Source organism: Macaca mulatta, chromosome X (genome assembly GCF_049350105.2).
Source record: "Macaca mulatta isolate MMU2019108-1 chromosome X, T2T-MMU8v2.0, whole genome shotgun sequence".
Lineage (NCBI taxonomy): Eukaryota > Metazoa > Chordata > Mammalia > Primates > Cercopithecidae > Macaca > Macaca mulatta.
Window position 1 is genome coordinate 107,494,399 of NC_133426.1, and position 21,870 is coordinate 107,516,268.

Below are 21,870 nucleotides of genomic sequence, written 5' to 3' on the forward strand. Positions count from 1 at the left end.
AATTTAGTTCAAACCTAGGCCTGGGTCTGGGTACAAACCCAGACCAAAGGGGCATCTAATCCCATTTAAGGCAATTTAAGAAGTATTTCCCTAGGCCATTAGATAAATGTATTCTTTAAAGTATTAATAATGACTGTGATAATGAGCATTGACTATATACCAACCACTATCACTAAGTGCTTGATACACGTTACCTCATATGCACGCATCACAAAAACCCTATTATGAGGTTGACACACCTAGCACCTTCATTTTACAGATGAAGAAACAGATTGAAAGAGGCTAGGTAAGCTGCCTAGGACTAAACCTGGGTAACTTCTGTGTCTTTCATCAGAAATGGGGCCCACTTTGTGATGAAACGTAGCTGCTGTTGTACACACAGCTGCCTCCTCTCAGAGTAACCTGAGTAAAGACTGCTGTTGCACAGACATTTAACCACAAACAAGGGCCCCTCGGAACCTCTGAAGCTTAAGAACCTCAATGATTGCCCCAATTCTGCCTTGCACTTGGGGTTTTTTGGTTGAGTTTGGCTTTTGCCTTCACTCCAATAGCCCAGTCACCTAGGAAGTAACCCTACCTGCCCCAGAGTGATAAGGCAGAGAGTTCAGAACTTTTTCTTGTTCAACCTCTTAATTTCTCCCTCTTTCTGAGCACAGAAACACAATTTGATGCCAACCACGTAGGAAAAAAAGGAAAATACTTTAAGTATTGTTACTGCTTGTTTTACATTGAACATTTAGTACTCTCCCTTCCCAATTAACTTCCTGTAACCTTCAAGATTAGGTGTAAATGTTTTTCATTGCTAGACATCAGGCAAGCGAAATGACATAAACAAGGGCTCACTGTTAAGTCAGACCTCCCTTGTGCCACCTCCAACCTCCCTCCATCCCTACCAAGCCCCTCATCCCAATACAATCTCAACTGATTTCCTACTGCTTTTCCAATGTGAATTTTCCGCTCTGTACCAGGTAAGTACGATCAACCCCCCAATAAACAAGTCCTATTTCCTAGTCCCTGCCCACCCTCTACTTCACTCATACTTTCTGCTTCTACTGAATATCCAGCTCAATCCCAACTCAGTAAAAAGCCCCTCCTCCCTCACCTCTTTCTCTAACAGCATAACTGTCTAAACTACACACTCACTCCCATTAACTCAGCCGTTTAGTCAATTACTGCAATATCTGCTTTGCATTTCTACTTACCTATTCTACATCCTACCGTCTAGATGTTCAGAAACTACTGAAGAGCTAGTGTGGCAGGGCCCCTGTGTCCCCTTTTATACTGTCCTCAGTACCCTAGGACATAATGCCCTATTGATGAGTTCATTTTCTGCTCGGCCAATCCCTGTTGAGCTGATTGCTCACTGAGGTCATAACTGGTCTCTGGGAGTAACCACACAGTAATTACTCAGGATTGATTGTTGAAATTAAATAAAAAATTAAATGTCTAAGCCATCCCAGTATCACACTATCATAAAACAGAAAAAATTAAATTGAGTACCTAGATAATGTCTTGGGACATTCCTACTGTCTCTCTTAGGAACCACTAAAAAAAAAAAAAAAAAAAAAAAAATCAGCTGTATCACTGAGAGTACATCTTATCTCTTATTCACATAATAACTTTACCATTTTCATTTTCTAATCCGTTTTCTAGCATCCCTTCAATTACCTTTGGCTAAGTGACTATCATAGAATTTAAAGGCACATCCTACTTGTTTTCTTAATGTCTCACATTTTGTATTACAGCCATCAGATACCTCATTATTTAAAGAGCTAATTCATATGTACAGTTTTAAAAATCCGTTGCGTTAATGGAATATCTCCTTATTTCTATTGTCTCTTGTGTATTTCCATTCTCCTTCTCTGAATTTCTATTCTTTGTCTATTTTTATTCCTTTTTTTTCCCATCCACTCCTTTCAGATGCTCTGTGAAACCTTTACTCCCTTTCCATCCCTGATCTTGCCTTCTTCAAAAAAGCTCATAATATATAGTTTGGGACACACAGACATGATAAATACTTTTAAATGGTATTAAAATTCACAATTCTATGTCCATTTTCTAAGAAAGTTGTTTCTAGTCTAGCCTGGTTGAGCTTTCCTGAGATCTCAACTAGGGAAGTCAGTTTCCATATCTAATATTTCATAAAACAATACCTTATTTACTGCTGAGGGGCTTCATATTAAAAGTCTTAAAGTTGAAAATGGTACTGAACTTTAAGAAACTTAAGAAATTGACTATGCCTGGATGCTGTCAGTCTCCTTATCTACCTTTGTCTTATCTTCCCAACCAAACCATAGGGAGAGGTGTTTTATTTCACTTTATAGCCTTGCAGTGTCTAACATTGTGTTTTACACACTGAGTACATGCTGCAGAAACATTGGGGTTATTATGATTAACCTCACTTGTTTTGGGTGAGCTCTTTATATTATTAATCCCAATGCTTCACAAGAATGCTGTCCCTCTCCTCTGACATATCCCCTTACTTTGATCTCCCTATGATTTCCATATTCTCCCCCTTCACTTTCTTCTTTAACCTCTTTCTGGAACCCCTCTATCCCACTCCTTCCAGCTTTCAGTGGGATTGAGGCCTTACGCAGCATCTTCACCCTGGCATGTGCTAGGTTTTGTGTTGGATGGCTGGGGATATGAAGAAGACTAGGATAAGGTTCTTGCCCTCTAAGCACTCATAGTCTAGTAGGAGTCAGAGATAAGTAAAGAACAATGTCAATAAGTGTGAAAAGTCCTAAAATGGAGATATGTACAAAGTGCTGTGAGAGAAAAGGCAGGCAAAGTTAACCAACTTGGGCTGGGATGGGCTGGGGGAAGCTTCTCAGCAGCAAGGGTGGGTAGAGCTCCAATAAGCCAAGAAAGGAGGGAAGGGACTATAGAGCAGAGTGAACACGTCTGTGCAGAGGCTCCGGGGTGCGAAAGGAAGAACAAGAAGCTCAAGGAAGAGCATGAGGCGGAGTGTGTCCAGAATTAGGAGGCATGGGATGTGCTTAATACTAGGCTAAGGACATAGATGGGGTTTGCTTGTGAAGAGCATGGTATGCAATGCTAAGGAACTCAGACTGTATGCTATGCCAAGAGGGAGCCAGTAAAGGGGGGTTTAAGAAAGAAAAACTCTGGTAGAATGTATTACTTTACTTGTTCCCTCTCTCTCTCTCATATTCCTCTCTCTCTCTCTCTCTCTCTCTCTCTGTCTCTCTGTCACACACACACACACACACACACACACACACACACACACACTCAAACACACAGACACACAAATTTAATATATTCACTATTTTCTCACATATAAGTTTAAAATAACCTCCTATATCTGATTTTCTGGCCCTACCCTATTTATTCAACTTTGTTTTCTGTCTCTCCCTGAAACCTGTTAGCAGTTGGCCCCTCCCTCCTCTGACCTAACAGTGAGCTCTTGTTGATGGCATTTCCTTTGCCTGAGACTAGACCAAGGCCCACCTCTTCTCAGATGCCCCCCTCCTCTGACCTCCTCCTAGCGTCCTTAAAGTCTGTAACGCAGCTTTTGGTAGTTTATTACCATAGGGAGTTGTATTGTTTTATAATTGATTGCGTCCCTTTTCTCTCCCCTACTAAACATAAACTCCGGGAGCTGGACAGTAAGCTCCATAAGATCAAGAATCACACATTACTTGCTCACCACTGTATCTGCACTGCTCAGCTTATAGTAGATGACCAATAAAGATTCCCTAAACACACGCAATTGTAATTAAGAACATGCTTGTTTGATGTCTGTCTCCTCTGTTCCATGAGGGCAGGGATTTTTGTCTGTTTTGTTCACTGATGTTTCTCAAATACCTGGAACCACGTGTGGCACATAATAGATGCTCAACAAGTATTTGTTGAATTAATTATGAATTACAATGCCTGGGATTTTGTCTGTCTTGTTCACCACTACATCCACCACTCTTGACGTGGTAGATACTTGATAAATTTATGGAATGAATAAGGCCATGACGATCACGTCTTCTTTTTTTTTTTTTTTTCTTCTGAGACGGAGTCTCACTCCCTCACCCAGGCTGGAGTGCAGTGGCGTGATCTCAGCTCACTGCAACCTCTGCCTCCCGGGTTCAAGCAATTCTCCTGCCTCAGCCTCCTGAGTAGCTAGGATTACAGGCACCACCACGCCCGGCTAATTTTTTTTGTATTTAGTAGAGATGGGGTTTCACCATGTTGGCCAGGCTAATCTTGAACTCCTGACCTCGTGATCTGCCCTCTTTAGCCTCCCAAAGTGTTGGGATTACAGGCATGAGCCGCTGCGCCCAGCCACATCTTCTTTACATAGGTATTACTCTGTTAAGCACATGGTAGATACTCAATACATATTTGTCACAGGTGGATTGGAAATGAAGCAGGCTCAGGCTTGCTTTTGAACTTTGTATTATCATAAGTACAATTCTTCCCATTATGACTGAGAAGGGGTTACCAATTTGCTTGCATACACAGGAGAAACACCCTTTCTACAACAGCTTAAAATTCTTCCTTCTATAACCACTGATTTTCCAAGAGATGGAAATGTCAACTGTGAGGGGAGGGAGATTGTAAGTAGCTGGTCTGTGCTATGGCAGAACAGTCTTATTATCAGATACTAAAATGAAAAAATCTTGCTGAGTGAAATGTAACCCTCCATCAGAGACCACTGGGATGCAGCTAGATTTGCTCAAACAGCCTCCCACTAAAGCCTCTCCAGGCATGCTTTCCTTCCATTCTTAGTAAGGGAAATCAGTCTTGATTCTTCAGGCAAGAAGTACATGGGTTTTTTTTGTAAACAATATAATCTTAACAGAAACTGAAGTCCAGAGAAGTTAGGTCACTGGCATGAGGGTTTCAAAGTGTATCTGACCTGATACCATATAGATTGCAAGATAATTCAGAGTTGGGAGCCTAAGGAATTACAGGAGAAATCTTGTAGGGAATGTCAAAATCAGCTACAGTCTTCCCCTCTCTTTGGTGTTTCTGTTTGTGAAATTCCTTTTCATTCAATTCTTATGTCATGCTGAGTCATAAAAAGAAGTGTTCTTCAGTGCAACACATCTCTGGAGGCCGCTTAAGCCAGCCTCTGTGTTAGTCATCACTATACTCACAGGCTTGGAGCCAGTGCCATTCACACTTCCCCCTCTTCTGCAGCAGACAGACTGAGTTCCTCTAATCCCTGTGTTCCTTCTCCCCCATCTTTCTAAAACCCTTCTCTGAGACAGGAATAACTATAGCTTCGGGGATAATATAGCTTTAAGGAATCTTTTGGCAGATGCGGACGTCGTAACATCTGGGCAGTGTTAACAGAATCCCGGAGGTCGGGACAGACCAGGAGCCACTCGTTCTAGGAATGTTGAAGTAGAAGGTTTTTTCCAATTGATGAGAGGAGCAGAGAGGAAGGAGAAAGAGGAGAGAGAAAAAGGGCACAAAATACCATAAAACAGGTAAGATCTGCAACTAATCCCTCCACACTCCACTACCCCAATGCACAATTGTGAAGGGGATAAGGAGATCCAGAACTTGGGCAACATGGCTGGGGGTGGAGGTCGGGGGAGAAGTTATTTTATGAAGCTGGATCATATGCTGCTTTTCATTTATGCTGTGACCTGACTGCAAACACATGTTCCCAGCAACTTCTTGGCCCACAGCAGAGGGATGGGATGGTTGACTCTAGTGAGTCAAGTATTAAGCCTGAGATTGGGGAGAAGCTGGACACGTAAGAGGTCACAGGTTCAGAGTATTGGGTCTGAAAAAGGAATGCCTCTGCTCCAGAACAAAGGAACTAGATGGAGGCTAGATGTGGGAGAGGGGTTGGTGATTAGTTATCTAACTGTTTGTTTTCCCAGATCTCTCTTTAATCTCCTCTTTCTCCTCCTTTTGTTGCCTCTTTCTGTGTTTATCCATCTCTTTCCTTCAGCTCTGTCAGATTTTCTTTCCTTCCATCCCACATCTTTCTACTTCCCTTTTCTCCTTCATTTACTCTTTTTCTCCATCCTGCCTCCCTGTCACTTTCTAGACAAAGTCTGAAACCAAGTAGCAATGAATTAGAAAATAAAATTTTCCCTTTCTTGGGCTTTGCATGTCCCTTAGGAACTCTGGCCAGAATCTACCACGTTTTTGTTTCTCTATTTCTAGGACTGACTCCTCCCCTGAGCATGGCATTTCATTGAAAGCATGTGAGTGAATGGGTGCTTGCTGAAATGCCCAGTGGCCAATTTATACCAATGGGCAGCAAATTTTAATACTGTCATTTACAAAGTATTTGCCTACTGAGAACCACAAAACTCTCATCCCATTAGGGTGAGGACAGGGTAGGAAGTGAGAGGGCAATTGGAGCTTGTTCACCCTCTCCTCATGTACCTCAGCAGGTCCTCCTCTACCTCGCTGACTTCCTGCTGGCCCAGCAAGGTAAAACTAGAGGGTTAGGCTGGACTTGAAAGCCAGAAGCCACTACCAAACCACTAAGCCTTAAAACCCAAAGCTAAGAACAGAGCCAGAGTATAGTTACTGCCTGGGAGACTAAAGAAGGGAAACATTCAGTCCTGTCCAATACAAAATTGGTAATAATATTGTCTAATATATAAATTACTTCCCTATATGACAGGCAATAATCAATTCATGAGGTAGAGAGTATTATTATTCCGATTTTATAGATGAGGAAACCGAGGCTCAGAGAAGTTAAAAAATTTGTCCAAGACCCCATAGCTAACAGATGACAGAATTGGATTCACATCCAGACCTGTGTAACGTCAGTGTTCAAATTCTTAGACCACATATGCTAACACTTTCCCAGATTAGTGGCTAGGAAATGTTAGTTAAATGAATGAAACCTAATGGTAGCCTTTAGGTCACCAGGTTCCCTACTGGTTCCATGTAATTTTATGTTGGCCTTTTCCTAGTCTCAGTACTTCAGTGTCCCTCTCTATAACTTGGACCATGGAGCATTTGCATCTGATCCCACCAGGGTCAGTTGAAGATTGGTTGTTTTACGTCCTCCTCCTCCTGGGAGGAAAAGGGACCACGAATAACAAACAGAGTCTTGTTATTCTATAACATGAAAGATTCTTATGAGGGAGATAATATAAAAAGCATTCATTAATTATAAAATCTCTCTTCTTCCTCACAGATCCCATATTTCTGCTTCCCCACTTTTGGAAGTTAATTGATGGCTGACTTCTGAAAGTCACTTTCCTTTACCCTGGTACTTCAGGCCATACATACATCTTTTCTTGTCTCCATAATCCTCCCTTTCAAGGATGGCCAGTCAACTAACTCAAAGAGGAGCTCTCTCTCTGCTGTTCTTCCTGACTCCAGCAGTGACACCAACATGGTATGCAGGTAAGTTCTAGGAGCTGTTGTCTGTTATTTCCCGGAAGGATAAGTCCTAGACCAAGACTTGGAGAAGAAAGAGTTAGACTACAAAAAGAGACACTTATTTTCTATACAGAAAAGTATTAAAGGACAATAAAGATGGTTAAACATTGCAACAGACTACCAAAGGAGGCTTTTAAGGCAGTCTAACAAGAGCTATTTGAAATAGGCCACACTAGTACAAACATGAGAAGGTTGGACATCACCTTTGAGGCCATTGTCTCACCTGCTTGTGTACTTAGCTCCCTGAAAACCATTTTCTAATATGAAATCCTTTATGAGTCAAATCTTTATTAATATTAATCCTTTTATGAGTCAAATACCCTTGTCAAGACCACAAAAATGGACTTAGACCACAAATCTCATTTGGGAAAAATAAGGGAGCAGGCAATCTATTCAAGGGAAACAAGAATCCATCAGACTTCTTCCCTCCCTCCCTCCCTCCCTCCCTGACCTTATTTATAAAATGAGATTTTTATAGCCCTTTTATGCCAAAGCTGTTAGTGGTAATACAGATCACATCCTTTTAATCAGGAATTTCCCAGTTTCTTTTCATTTGTTCTTTACTTCAGAAGGGATGGAGTTTTCTGGATTCCTGAACATTTCATTCTTCACCCAGAGAGCCAGAGAACAAACTCAGTGAGAAGAGGGAAAGGGGAGAGGGAAGGGATGAGGGCAGGATAATGAAGTGGCATACAGAGGTTTTATATGGGGCCCAGCTGGCATTCCAAGTGCTAAGAATATTCTGTGGCCTGCAGTGTCTGCCCTCACAGGGGCCAGTAGGGAGGAATGGGGGAAGGAGACAGGCCCAACCAATGGGGTTAGGAAAATATCCAGAGATGAGTAAATAACAAACTGCTCCCATCACAGCCACAGTCATTGCAGCTAAAATTTTCCACATGCCCTTAGCTCCTGGTGGAGGCCTTTGGCAGTAGCTCTGTTTGTCTGGAACAGCTGCATCAAGTTTTCAAACAAATATGCAAACTTCTTCCCCTTTTTGGCTTAACCTGGCTTTGTAGGGGGTGAAGCACAAGGACTGACATTGAGATGAAAAAATTCAAGTCAAGCCCTTGGCAGAGCATATCCTGTTTGGGGTTAAAGGTGCCCCAAGTCTCCAGGAGATAAATATGCGACTGTCCTCCCCAACCTCCCCTAGCTTCAGTTCATTTACAGAGACCAAAATCCAGCCAAAGACCACAGGACTAAAGCAGTGGAGATTACATGGCTCGAAGCCCAGTTCTGAACACCTGTATGAAACCTCATGGCATGCAAAGGTCTTTACCTTTCCCAAAACAGAAGCCTGAGCTGTTGGAGTCGTGAGCACAGAGCAGTTTTTTAAAAGTTAGATTCAGTTGAGGTTCTCAAAGGGCTATTTGAAAAGATGGAACTCCCCACTTCCACATGAATCACGAGTCACCACTCCTGAGGAGCTCAGATTGGTGAGGCCTCCGCCAGCCCTGCAATCCCACTCATCCTTCCCTCTTCTATCCTTAGGAGACCACATGATGAGAGACATTTCCCCTATACTGCTAGCTCAGCTGTTGGGCTTGCCTTCATGCATTTGTTCATTCATTCCTTCAACAAATATTTATTGAGCACTCTTTATGCATCCAGGACTGTTTTGTTTACTTCTACAGCCTTGTCTTCAAATGAGCATAGCACAGAAAAGCAGCCAAATGTGGATTCAGGGCTAATCAGAAAAAGGGTCCAGGAATAATCAGCAGTGGTTGGGAAAAGTTAAGAATATAAATAAAGCAAAGAATGGGTTAAAAGTGTGTGCTGGCGTATCTGTGCAGCCCAGAAAGTCAGACTGTATTTGTCATCATAAACCAAGGATTAATATGAATCTTGAAATAGTCTTTTAACTATCAATTACATGTCTAACTATACTTTTGTGAAGGGCAGTGCTTAGAGGGCCTGACTGTACTATGGAGGTTGGAGGAGCCCAGTAACAGACCACACAGTAACCAAGCACTGATTGATCTAAAGGAACTGAGGAATGCTCCCCAAGTCCTTCCCCCAGGGCTAAAGAGGGACAAGCAGACAGAATAATGTAGGGAGTGTTCCCCTTTAATTTCATTCTTATACCCATCTAAGAATTCCACCATTTGCAAAAAAGAAAAAAATACTCAAAGGTAGGCAAAGAGGGGAAATGGGAAAATGGAAAGGTGTAAAGTGGCAAGGTGGTCTGAACTTTCTCCACACAAAGCGTACTTCCGCACCCTGATGGAGACTGTAATTATCTTATTGAGTCTTCCCCCACAGTTTTCCTACACCCCCTGTAAATCTGGAATGATGTAAAATGCTTGGTGGCCTTCGATCCCACACACACAGTAAAAAAGCTGGATTGCAAAAGAGATTTTGGACTTTTACCCCAGTTGGACATCGTCAAAAGCTCTCCCCTAATCACCATCTTCAGTGGAGTGTCTGAGTTTGGTATCTAGGGGGTCAAGCAGACCTGGGCTGGAATGCCCACTCTGCTACTTAATAACTGGGAGACCTTGGACAACCCCCTTGGTTCCTCAAGCCCGTTTCTTTGGCTTTATATTGGAGCACATTAGTAATACCTACCCTGCTGACATGTTATGGTGACATAATGAGCTAACATATGTCATGTGCTTAACACAGAATGTAAGCTGAGAGATGTTAGCAGCCATTGTCATGTCTTGTTGTTGTTGTTACCATTATCAAGCCACAGGGCTTTGACACTCCTGTTTTCTCTTCTGGTAAACAGTCCTTTGCTCCCTGCTGAGCATTTCTTCAAAAGCTGGACTCTGTAACCGGAGCAGGGAGACCTAATACTTTAGGGAATCACACACATCTGGCCTCCTGTTTACAAGACCTATAAGGCTTTGAGGCTAATACCAAACTGAAACCGCTGACGAGAATTCCATGACCCCCCTCTCCTCCCCCGCGCCCACCAATGAAACCTCCCGTTATGGGAGAAAAGAGAGCAGGGGAGATGAGGCCTGAGAAGAAATAAACAGAAGCCAGAAGAACTGAAATGGGAAAACAGAAAAAAAGAAAGAGGGGAAAAAGAAAAAATGAACTCTTTCCTTTGGAATGAGGGCAAACCAACGAGGACATGATTTCATAAGGCAAACTTTCAATTGATTCATTCCCTTGTTCACTAAATTGGACTGGTTTCCCAATACCTCACCTCCCCCACCCCTAGTCTGGGCTTGTGGGGAATGGAGGAGCTTCATCATCTCGCCCTCTGCTCCGCCCTTTAGTGCAGGGGGCCCTGTGCCTCTTCCCAAGAGGAGGAGGCAAGCTTGTGGCCTGAGTGTTTACACAGGCCAAAGGGCTCCAGCACTAAAACCCAGCCCTGTCCTGGAAGCACACCCTCTCCTGGAAATAACGGAATTGTCTCTTGACTCCAACACAGCTGGCTACGCTATTCTTGTGCGTGCGTTAGGGCTCGGGGAGGCTGGAAGGAAGGCTTCCGGAAACTTTGCTCCGGAAAGGACCAAGTTGTTTTCCAATTAGTTCGTATTCATGACCGATTTCCTGCCGTCTGGTGGAACACACTGTTTAGTCTCCCAGACAGCCGCAGACCTGCCTCCACTAGGGACTGGGCCACTTAACTGGATGGAGATAGATTAGGAATGTTCCCTAGCTCGGCAGCTCCGTTAAAGTTCCTTGTGATTAGAGAAACAGAAAATTTATCCGAAGGACTCTGCCGTCTCTGTTCTCCAAACCAGGGCAAAGTGCTCACAAAACTGCTTTCATTTCCTCTTGCCTTATAAGTCACCCCTCTTGGCCTTGGCACGCCACCCCCAGCAATGGTAATCCAATGACAAAAAGGCCCGTGCCCTGTGGGCTAGTGGAAACCTGAGTAACTGTTTCTCTTTGAGGACTGTGAGCAGGACTGTCACTAGGGGGAAGACACAGGTTCTGTTTTTTCCTCCTATCTGGGACCACAGTCCATTCTCAGAGCTTAGTCCCCAGTGTCTTACCAAGACTCATGTGTTGCTTCAAGGAAATGGGTCATTTATAGTCCAGATTGACAGGATTGATGTATGGTCAGGTTCAATTTTTTTCTTTTAGATGGAGTCTTCTAGTGCTCGCAGTAACTGGCCCCACAACCATGAGCCTGCCCTCTATGCAACTGAGGTGCTGAGATTCACCCACAATAGTTCTGCTGCCTTACAACACAGGATTTCCCCCACTAAATATCCACCTGGCTCCCCACCCATGGAATGCCATGTCCTAAGGAAGTGACAAAGTTGGACGAGAGGGGGAAGGTTGGGAAGGACTTGAGTGAGAAATCAAGACACCATCTTGATATTGTCTTCCTTATTCTAGGTTCTGGCTACTATCCAGATGAAAGCTACAATGAAGTATATGCAGAGGAGGTCCCACGGGCTCCTGCCCTGGACTACCGAGGTAATCTACCCTGCTTCTCAAGCCCAGAAAAGCTCTTTTCTGGCCTCAGACCTAGGCCCTTCCCTGAAGCATCCCCATCAGGCTTGGCTCACATGTGCCCAAACTGCAGCACAGGGAATCAGGGGCTGTGATTTCTCGTCATGAACTTGGGTTACTGACTTACTGTGTGACCTCACCTCTCCAGCCTGAAGGTTCTCCATATATTATTAATCATTAAGTATCGACTAGTTACTCAATGCCTAATCCTGTGCAAGGTAAGCCTGTGGGTGATACAAGGTCTCAGATAGGGTTTTGTCCCCATCATGTAGCTGACATTCTGTTGGGGGTGATGGGGGTGTATAAAATTAGCACATGTAGGGCAAGTAAGTGTGAAGCTATGTGATAGCAGTAAATGCAGTAGGATTTAAGAAAAAGAAGTCAGGAAAGGGGTCACGAAAGATGACATTTAGGCTAAGCTTAGAATGATAGGTGGGATTTTGAGAACTAGAAAGGGGAGGGGAGAGCAGCCAGAAAAGCAGATGGCTAAAAATGTGGAAGTAAGAACAAACCTGGTAGAGAAGGGAGCTAAGAAGAAACCGGCCTGATTGGAGGATATGGAAGGTGGAGGGAGTAGTATCAAAGAAAGTTAAATATAGGTCAGGTGCAGTGGCTCATGCCTGTAAACCCAGCACTTTGGGAGGCCGAGACAGGTGGATCACTCGAGGTCAGGAGTTTGAGACCAGCCTGGTCAATATGGTGAAACCTCATCTCTAACAAAACTACAAAAAATTAGCCAGGCATGGTGGCACGTGCCTATAATCCCAGCTACTCCGGTGGTTGAGGCGGGAGAATCGCTTGAACCCGGGAGGTGGAGGTTGCAGTGAGCCGAGAGCTGATATGGCACCACTGCTGTCCAGCCTGGGCGACAAAGCAAGGCTCTGTCTCAAAAAAAAAAAAAAAAAAAAAAAAAAAAAAAAAAAAAAAAGTTAAATATAAAGAGTGAGACCAAATTAGGAAAGACTCCGTGATCTAGGGACAATACTAATGAGAGGCAGGAAAACTATCTGTGATGAATGCTGCACAGTAAGTAATTCCTGCATTAAAAGGGAAGTTAGGCCAGGTGGTATCTGATATCCCTTCCATTTCTGATTCTTTGTTTCTTTGCTTTGCAAGCCAGGCAGAAGAGTTTACCTGTTGTACTAGGATCTACAGGGAGCCCATCACATGTTTTTGCACAGGGGCATGACACAATAAATTGTCATTTTAGAACATTAACCTGATTATTCTATGCAGAAATAGGGGTTCAGTGGTTAGGCCTGAGTCAGGGAGACTCTCCAGGAACCAGCTACAGTAATGTTGGCTAGAGATGACTGAGGGTGGTGGCAAAGAAATGGAAGGTACAGATGAACCCCATAAATGTTTCAAAGAAAGAGACGACGAGACTTAGTACAGACTTGATGTACCAAGAGGCTAAGAAACAAACTGATGTCTGAAAGCACTCAGTCTGTACACCTGGAAGAATTGTAGGACCCCTCTCAGAAAGACAATGTTAAAAAAGAAAACTGGTTTGGTAAAGATGCCCTACAGGCAGCTGGAAGCAGAAAGATGAAGTTGTGTGAGTCATCAGCTTAGATAGATGGGTTGTCTGAGGGAGCAGAAGGCCAGGGTCAGAGCTTTAGAAGACATCTGTAGACATGAGTAGGAGAAGAGGAACCAGCAAGGGGAAAAAAAGAGAATTAGTGGTCAGTCATGTAGGAAGATATCTGGGCAGTACCTGTCATATTACAGAAGCCACAGGAGAAGAGAGTTTTAAGGAAAGGAAGGGGTAAGAGATAAATTGTGTCAAATATTGCAAAGAAATCTAATTGAGGGTAGAGAAAAGATTTTATTTGGCAAGGAGGTAAACAGTGACCTTTAAGAAAAACAGTTTCAACTGAGAAATTATCAGAGCTTTGAGCTCCTCTGAGCTCCTTCGTAGCTACCATCTACTCATGTTCTTCTCACTGCCAAATGGTCCACACCCACTCCCTCTCTCTCTCAGCACCCACTAACTCCTAAACTCTCTACAGTCTGTTTCTCACCCACTCACAAATCTACAACCTGAAATGACATCTCTTGAAGACAAAAGTTTTCTCCCATGAGAGAACCAATTTCCATGACCCTTTCTTGAGCGTGTCTCTCAGTCTCTCCAGCAGCAGTGAGCACCTTCCTTTCTTCTTAATCCCCCTTCCTTGGGCTCCATGGCATTTCACAATTCTGGTCAGAGCTGAAACTGGGAAAGGAGATGGACTCTCTGGTGGTGACAATAGAGAGAATGAGACTAGGATCTGAACTTGGGTCAACCCTGACCTGTCTCCTGAGCTGATGGACTACATCTCCAACCGCTGCTACACACTTCCATTTGGAGATGTCTAAAACAAAAATATTTCCTCTCTCCTGAAAAGGGTTCCACCTACTGACCTTCCTACTTCTGATAACACTACCATCATTCTCTTAGTTACTCAGACTTCAGAATACCTCAGTGTCACCTCTAATAGGTCCTGTCACCTTTAACAGCCCCCTTTTCCTCATCACTTCCTGCCAGTCAGTCACAAAGACCTGTCATTTCTTTATTAATCCATGGGAATAAAACTTTGACCTCACACATGGATAATACAGTTGCCTCTAACTGGATTATCTGACTCATGTTTCCCCCTCCCCCAAACCTAGTGACCCACAATGATCATTTTAAATCAGAATCTGGCCTCGGCCTAGCTTCCCAGACTAACAACTTCCTACCTGTTCTCCCTACACGAAATCTGCACTTTGGTCAGGCTGTGTTCAGTACTGTGTTCCCAACTGCTTTAGCCCACACTGAGCTTTCCCTTGCCCATTTATTCGTTCATTGAATATTTATTGAGTACTTATTAGGTACCTCTTCTGAAATAAATGTTTACTGTCTAGACACACTTATTTGGCCTTCATTATGCACTGCCTCTTTGGTTTACTTTTCATTACCCTCAAGAAAATAGTTCTGTATTTAACTGTATTTAACTATATTTCTGTATTTAACTGTATTTAACTGTATTTGTGTATTTAACTGTTTTTAACTGTATTTAACTGTTTTTAACTGTATTTAACTGTTTTTAACTGTATTCCTGTATTTAACTGTTTTTAACTGTACTTGTGTATTTAACTGTTTTTAACTGTATTCCTGTATTTAACTGTTTTTAACTGTACTTGTGTATTTAACTGTTTTCAACTGTATTTAACTATATTTAAGGAGTCATGTGTGTTACTCTCACACAGCCATGGTTAAAAGTAGATGCTGACCACTAGCATCCTGGGAGCAGAAGCCAGATTATGGGAGACTATAGTTTGGAGAGGTGGCTAGTAAAAAGCAACAGATGCAGAAGGTACTTTCACAGAGTCTGCAGCCCTATTATTAACATTAACCTTCTTCATTGGTTCTTCTTAAATGAGCATAAAGCCCTTTGGAGAAATATAAGCTGCATAAGGGCCTTTGGTTTGGAGGTCTAGTGTCTCAAAGCTCCTTTTAGGACTTAGTCTTGGCATAAAATGAATTGAGTGAAGTTAGCAATGATGAGGGGGAGGGAGTGTCCAGGAAAAGTACAACCTGAGGCCCCAGCCTCCCATGTAAAGTCTTTGTGACCTTATAATCAATAGCTCTGCAACCGTAGTGCTAAAGAACTTTCTGTAATTTGGAGATGGTGTCTCCAGATGGCAGTCGTGTGTCTCAGTCACGTGCTCCAAATGAATGCTGGGAACCACAGCATGTTGCTGCTTCAGGAAAGATGGGACACTGGCTCAAACCCAGACACTGACTTAGGGAAAAACATTCACAGGGTTGAATATTTTACAAATGAAATTTCGTTTGGTTCTCACAACCAGCCCTATGGTATGGTTTATTATCCCCCATTTTACCAACCAGGAAACTAAGCTCAGGGAAGTTTTAGATTCAGAGAGTCACAGAGAATTTAAACTCAGATCTGTCTGACTCTAGAGCCATGCTTAATCCATCTCTTTCATCAAAAATATAACTCATTGTTCTAGAAAAGAAGACTGGGAAAAAAACCAGAACAACCAGACCATTATTTCAAAGCAAATTGGTATGTCATTTGCTATCATCTTCACTCATCCTGCACCTTCTGTCATTCCCTTATCCTGACTCCTAGCTTGGAGTCAGCTGGGCTGTTGCTTTCCTTGCAGCTTGCCTCATCTGTGAGCAAGCTAGTCACACTGCCTGGGTTATCTGAAGATAATAGAAGATAACAGAGAAGGCCCTTTCAAAACTGTTGTCAGCACTTTATTTTCTGCATACACCTTAAAAAGAGATAGACAGATGAATAGCTACAGAAAGCAGAGACAATGGGCCTGAGTTCAAATCTCAGCTTCTCCCCCTTCCAGCTCTTGGACTCTGGACAAACACCTATTATGTGCCAGTCACTGCTATGTATTTTATAAATGTTATTTCATTTAAATAAATTGCACGCTTACTATGTAGTGATATGGAAAGATCTCTAAATACAACTGTTAAGTTTACCAAACAAGCAATGGAGGGAAGAGTGGACATAATATGCTACCCTATGTATTAAAAAGGAAGGAAAAATAAGAAGCTATGCCAACATTTGCTTTATTTGCACAAAGAAATATTAAAAGTAGTTCTTTGGGAGGGGACTAAGTCAGGGTAGGCATGGGAGCAGGGGTTGGGGGAAGACATTGTACTTTGTAACTTTTTATACTTTTGAGGTTTTGAGTCATGTGGATATATTATCTATTCAACAAGGTCAGCGTTTACTTCAAAGTAGTAGCCTATTTTATATCTGCAGTGGCAGACACTGCGGTTACATAGGACATGGGGTTTGGAGCAGACAAAGCTTGGGTTCAAATTTCAGCTCTACCCACTACTTGCTTAGGGATCCTGGGCAATTTACTTCCTCATCTGCGAAAGAGGGAAAGACACCTACATACCTTACAGGGCTGTTGGGAGGACTGTATGAGATGATATATGTGAAAAGGAAAACATGTAGCATGGTGCCTAGAACACAGGAGATACACAATAAAGACTTACACATTTCCCACCAGACAATTTTGCCATACAGTATTTTTGGGTTTTTTTTAGGTGGGGCAGGGGCAGGGGAGTTTTTTGTTTTTTTGTTTTTTTTGTTTTTTTTTTAAGACAAAGTTTTGGTCTTGTTGCCCAGGCTGGAGTGCAATGGCGTGATCTTGGCTCACTTCAACCTCTGCCTCCCAGGTTCAAGCAATTCTCCTGCCTCAGCCTCCCAAGTAGCTGGGATTACAGGCACACACCACCACACGTGGCTAATTTTGTATTTTTACTAGACAGGGTTTCACCATGTTGGCCAGGCTAGTCTCGAACTCCTGACCTCAGGTGATCCGCCTGCTTCGGCCTCCCACAGTGCTGGGATTACAGGGATGAGCCACTACGCCCAGCCTGCAATACAGTATTTAACCACATTCTTTTTTCTTTTATCGATACATAATACTTAACATATTTATGGGGCACATGTTGAGTGTCATGTGCATAGACTGTGGAGTAATCAAGTCAGGGTATTTGCGGTATCCATCACCTTCAGTATTTACTATTTTTATGTGTTGTTATCAAGTCCTCTCTTCTACTTAATTTGAAATATACAAAACATTGTTGCTAAGTACAGTCACCCTATTCTGCTATCAAACGTTAGAATTTATTTCTTCTAACTGTAGATTTGTATCCACAACAAACCTATCTTCATCCCCCCTGCCACCTAGTTACCCCTCCCATTCTCTGGTATCTATCATTCTATTCTCTATGTCCATGAGATTAACTTTTTTAGCACCTACAATTAAGTGAGAACATGCAGTATTTGTCTTTCTGTGCCTGGCTTATTTTGCTTAACATAATGATTTCCAGTTCCATCCATGTTGCTGCAAATGATAGGATTTCATTCTTTATTATGGCCAAATACTATTCTATTATGTATATGTAGCACATTTTCTTTATCCATTAGTCCACTGATGGATACTTAGGTTGATTCCATATCTTTGCTATTGTGAATAGTGCTGTGATAAACACATGAATGCAGATCCCTTTGATATATTGATTTCTTTTCCTTTAAATAGGTACCCAGTAGTGGGACTGCTGAATCATATGGTAGTGCTAGTTCCCTCCCTTCCTTCTCTCTCTTTCTCTCTTTCTCTCTCTCTTTCTCTCTTTCTTTCTTTCTTTCGATGGAGTCTCACTCTTGTTGCCTAGGTTGGAGTGCAGTGGTGTGATCTTGGCTCACTGCAACCTCTGCCTCCCAGGTTCAAGCGATTCTCCTGCCTCAGCCTCCCCAGTAGCTGGGATTACAGGCACCTGCCACCACGCCCAGCTAATTTCTGTATTTTTAGTAGAAACAGTTTCACCATGTTGGCCAGGCTGGTCTCGAACTCCTGACCTCAGGTGATCCACCTGCCTTGGCCTCCCAAAGTGCTGGGATTACAGGTGTGAGCCACCACGCCCAGCTAGTTTTCATTTTTTAAGAAATTTCCATACTCTTTTCCTTAGTGATTATATTAATTTACATTCTCATCAACAATGTATGGTTCCCTTTTCTCTGCATCCTGGCCAGCATCTGTTATTTATGTCTCTTTTTTTTTTTTTTTTTTTAAGACAGAGTCTCACTCAGTCCCCCAGGATGGAGTGCAATGGCATGATCTTGGCTCACTGCAACCTCCACCTCCTGGGTTCAAGCAATTCTTCTGCCGCAGCCTCCCGAGTTGCTGGGATTACATGCGCCCACCACCATGCCCGGCTAATTTTTTTATTTTTAGTAGAGACGGGATTTCACCATGTTGGCCAGGCTGGTCTCAAACTCCTGACCTCAGGTGATCCACCTGCATAGGCCTCCCAGAGTCCTGGGATTACAGGCATGAGCCACTGCACCTGGACTTTTTAATAATAGCCATTTTAACTGGGGTGAGATGATATCTCATTGTGTGATTTTGATTTGCATCTCCCTGATGATTAGTGATGTTGAGCATTTTTTCATATATCTGTTGGCCATTTGTGTGTCCTCTTTTGAGAAATATCTACTCGTGTCATTTGCCCAATTTTTTTAGTGGAATTATTTGTTTTTCTACTGTTGAGTTGTTCGAGTTCCTTGTATATACTGGACATTATTAGTCCCCTGATGGATAAGTAGTTTGCAAATATTTTCTCCCATTCAAGAGGTTGTCTCTTCACTCGGTTGTTTGTTGTTGTTGTTTTGCTGTGCAGGAGCGTTTTAGTTTAATATAGTCCTCTTGGTCTATTTTTGTTTCTGTTTCCTGTGCTTTTGAGGTCTTAACCATAAAATTGTTGCCTAGACCAATATCCTGAGGAGTTTTCCCTATGTTTTCTTCTAGTAATTTTGTACTTCTGGGTCTTACATTTAAGTTTTTACTCCATCTTGAGTAAATTTTTGGATATGAGAGATGGGGGTCCAATTTCATTATTCTGTAAAAGGTTATCTAGTTTTCTAAGCAGCATTTATTGAAGAGAATGTCCTTTCCCCAGTGTATGTTCTTGATGGCCTTGTCAAAGATCAGTTGGCTATAAATAAATGAATTTATTTCTGGGTTTCCTATTCTGTTCCATTGATCTATATATCTATTTTTATACCAATACCGTGTTGTTTTGGTTACTATAGCCTTACAATATATTTTGACGTCAGGTAATGTGATGCCTCTAGCTTTTTTTTTTTTTTTTTTTTTTTTTTTTTTTGCTCAGGATTGCTTTGGCTATTCTGGCTCTTTTTTAGTTCCATATGAATTTTAGGATTGCTTTTTCTATTTCTGTGAAAAATGATGTTGGTATTTTGATAGAAATTGCATTGAATCTGTAAATTGCTTTGAGCAATATGGTCATTTTAACAATATTAATTCTTCTGATCCATGAACACGGGATATCTATTTTTTGTGTCCTCTTTAATTTCTTTCATCGATGTTTTATAATTTTCAGTGTATAGGTTTTCACTTCTTTGGTTAAGTTTATTTCTAGATTTCTTTGTAGCTATTGTAAATGGAATTGCCTTCTTGATTTCTTTTAACCACATCCTCGATCAGCTTCCCATGGGCATTCTTTGGGTACAGTTGCTCAGCCACTTATGAAATTTTAACCATATTGTCACCTCTCTTGTATTTCATCTCATCCACATCAATGACATGAAAAGCATTGTCACATGCCTCACTTACTTCCACATAGTGTATCCACTATTTCCCCTGCTCTACCAGTCTGGTGACCCTGCCCAAACAGGAAATTAGGTCAATCTGGAATTACTTGTTCCAGAGGGTTCCTGGAGATCACTACTTCTCTGTGTAACGCATACGCCTTACGTTTAAATAGTCTAGAACACTATGCTATCAGTGCTGTCAGTGTCACTAGGCTATAGCTCCCAGAGACTTCTTCCTTATTTGAAAACTGAGATTGTGTTTGCTCCTCTCCAGCCTTTCAACGTTTTTGTCTTTATGCCAGGATTTTTTCTGGGTCAGAAAATTTGAACTTATTTACAATAGTTGGGGCCTCTTCTACTGTCTCAGCATTTAGCCTGACCTTTATATTTCCCTTTACCGTTCTTACTTATTCTACCCATTCCAATCTGATGTGTATTTTCCTTGACAGACTGTGGGAGAGATATAGAATGGGAGTGATTGTTGAGGTCCCAGCCTGCCAAGTAAGATCTTTGTGATATGTGTTGTGGCCTTATAATCAACAGCTCTGCAACTGTAGTGCTTAAAAGACTTTCTGTAATTTGGAGATGGTGTCTCCAGATGGCAGCCATGTGTCACTGCCACAGGCTCAAAAGTAATGCTGGTAGCCCCAAGAGTAGTGTTTACTGAAGAAAAGATTTCTCACTGTCATCTGTCTTCATTCTCCAGTTGCACTCAGAAAGAGGCTCTAGCTTTTCTTTGTTCCTTTGGTGTCTCATCTACTTTTTTTTTTCAAAGCTCCCCCCTTTTTTTTGTCCCTTAGGATGTGGGAACTGAATCAACTCATATGGGGCTTTAGCCTTCCCAACCCTAGGCTAACAGACCCATGCCATGCTGTGTGTGTGCATCCTTGGGCAGGTGGCTCTCTGCTTGTTTTTATGTGCCCCTTTAAACTCTGAACCCACTAAAGAGTCAGTTATTTTGTATAGCCTGTGAGGCATCTTTATGATGCCTTTATGATTTAACAGCCCTATAACCTTTTGTGCTCAGTACTGAACTGGGATTAGACTTTCATTCCAAAGAAGCCTTCTTTGATGTCACATTCCCTTCCTCTCTCTAGTTTACATTTTTGTATTATCCTTTAAATTTTTATGTTAAACATACACACAGAAAAACTCACTCTTTTTGGTGTACAGTTCTGTGAGTTTTGACAAATGCATAGGGTCACATAACTCCCACCACAGTATGAGACAGTTCCATCACTTCAAACTCTTGCCCAGCGCTTCCCCTCTGATGTTATTCCCTACCTCTACCCCTAATCTCTGGCAAACACTGATCTGTACTCTGTCACTGTATTTTTGCCTAGGTCCCTATATTTTTGTTATATAAATGGAATTCTACAGTATGTAGTTTTTTGAGTCTGGCTTCTTTCACTTCCCAAAATACATTTGAGATTGATTGATGTTGTTGCATCATGTATCAGCACTTCATTCTTTTGTATGAATACACCAGTTAGTTCAGCCATTCACCCGTAGAAAGACATTTGAGGCCGGGTGCGGTGGCTCATGCCTGTGATCCCAGCACTTTGGGAGGCCAAGGCGAGCAGATTAAGAAGTCAAGAGATCGAGACCATTCTAGCCAACAAGGTGAATCCCCATCTCTACTAAAAATACAAAAATTAAATACAAAAATTAGCTGGGCGTGGTGGCGCACGCCTGTAGTCCCAGCTACTGGGGAGGCTGAGGCAGGAGAATCAAGCTTGAACCCGGGAGGCGGAGGTTGCCGTGAGCCGAGATTGCACCACTGCAGGCGACAGAGGGAGACTCTGTCTTGAAAAAAAAAAAAAAAAAAAAATTTTGAGATTTGAGTTGTTTCCAGCTTTTGGCAATTATGAATAGAGCTACTTTTAACTCTCATGTACAGGATTTTGTGTGGACACAGGTTTTTATTTCA

At 42.3% G+C, this 21,870-nt stretch overlaps 1 protein-coding gene across 2 annotated transcripts in view; it reads left to right on the forward strand.

Annotated features, from left to right (window-relative positions):
• Positions 1–5,075: 5,075 nt before the first annotated feature.
• Positions 5,076–21,870, forward strand: part of SRPX2 (sushi repeat containing protein X-linked 2) — a 28,626-nt gene continuing 11,831 nt past the window's right edge. The window contains exons 1-3 of one of the 2 annotated variants that reach the window (XM_015127795.3): positions 5,076–5,450; positions 7,133–7,344; positions 11,686–11,766. In XM_015127795.3, coding sequence (XP_014983281.1) covers positions 7,263–7,344; positions 11,686–11,766 — 163 coding nt within the window. In that variant the 5' untranslated portion in view covers positions 5,076–5,450; positions 7,133–7,262. The remainder of the gene's footprint in view (positions 5,451–7,132; positions 7,345–11,685; positions 11,767–21,870) is intronic. The other variant, XM_028842252.2, reaches the window with a different exon arrangement.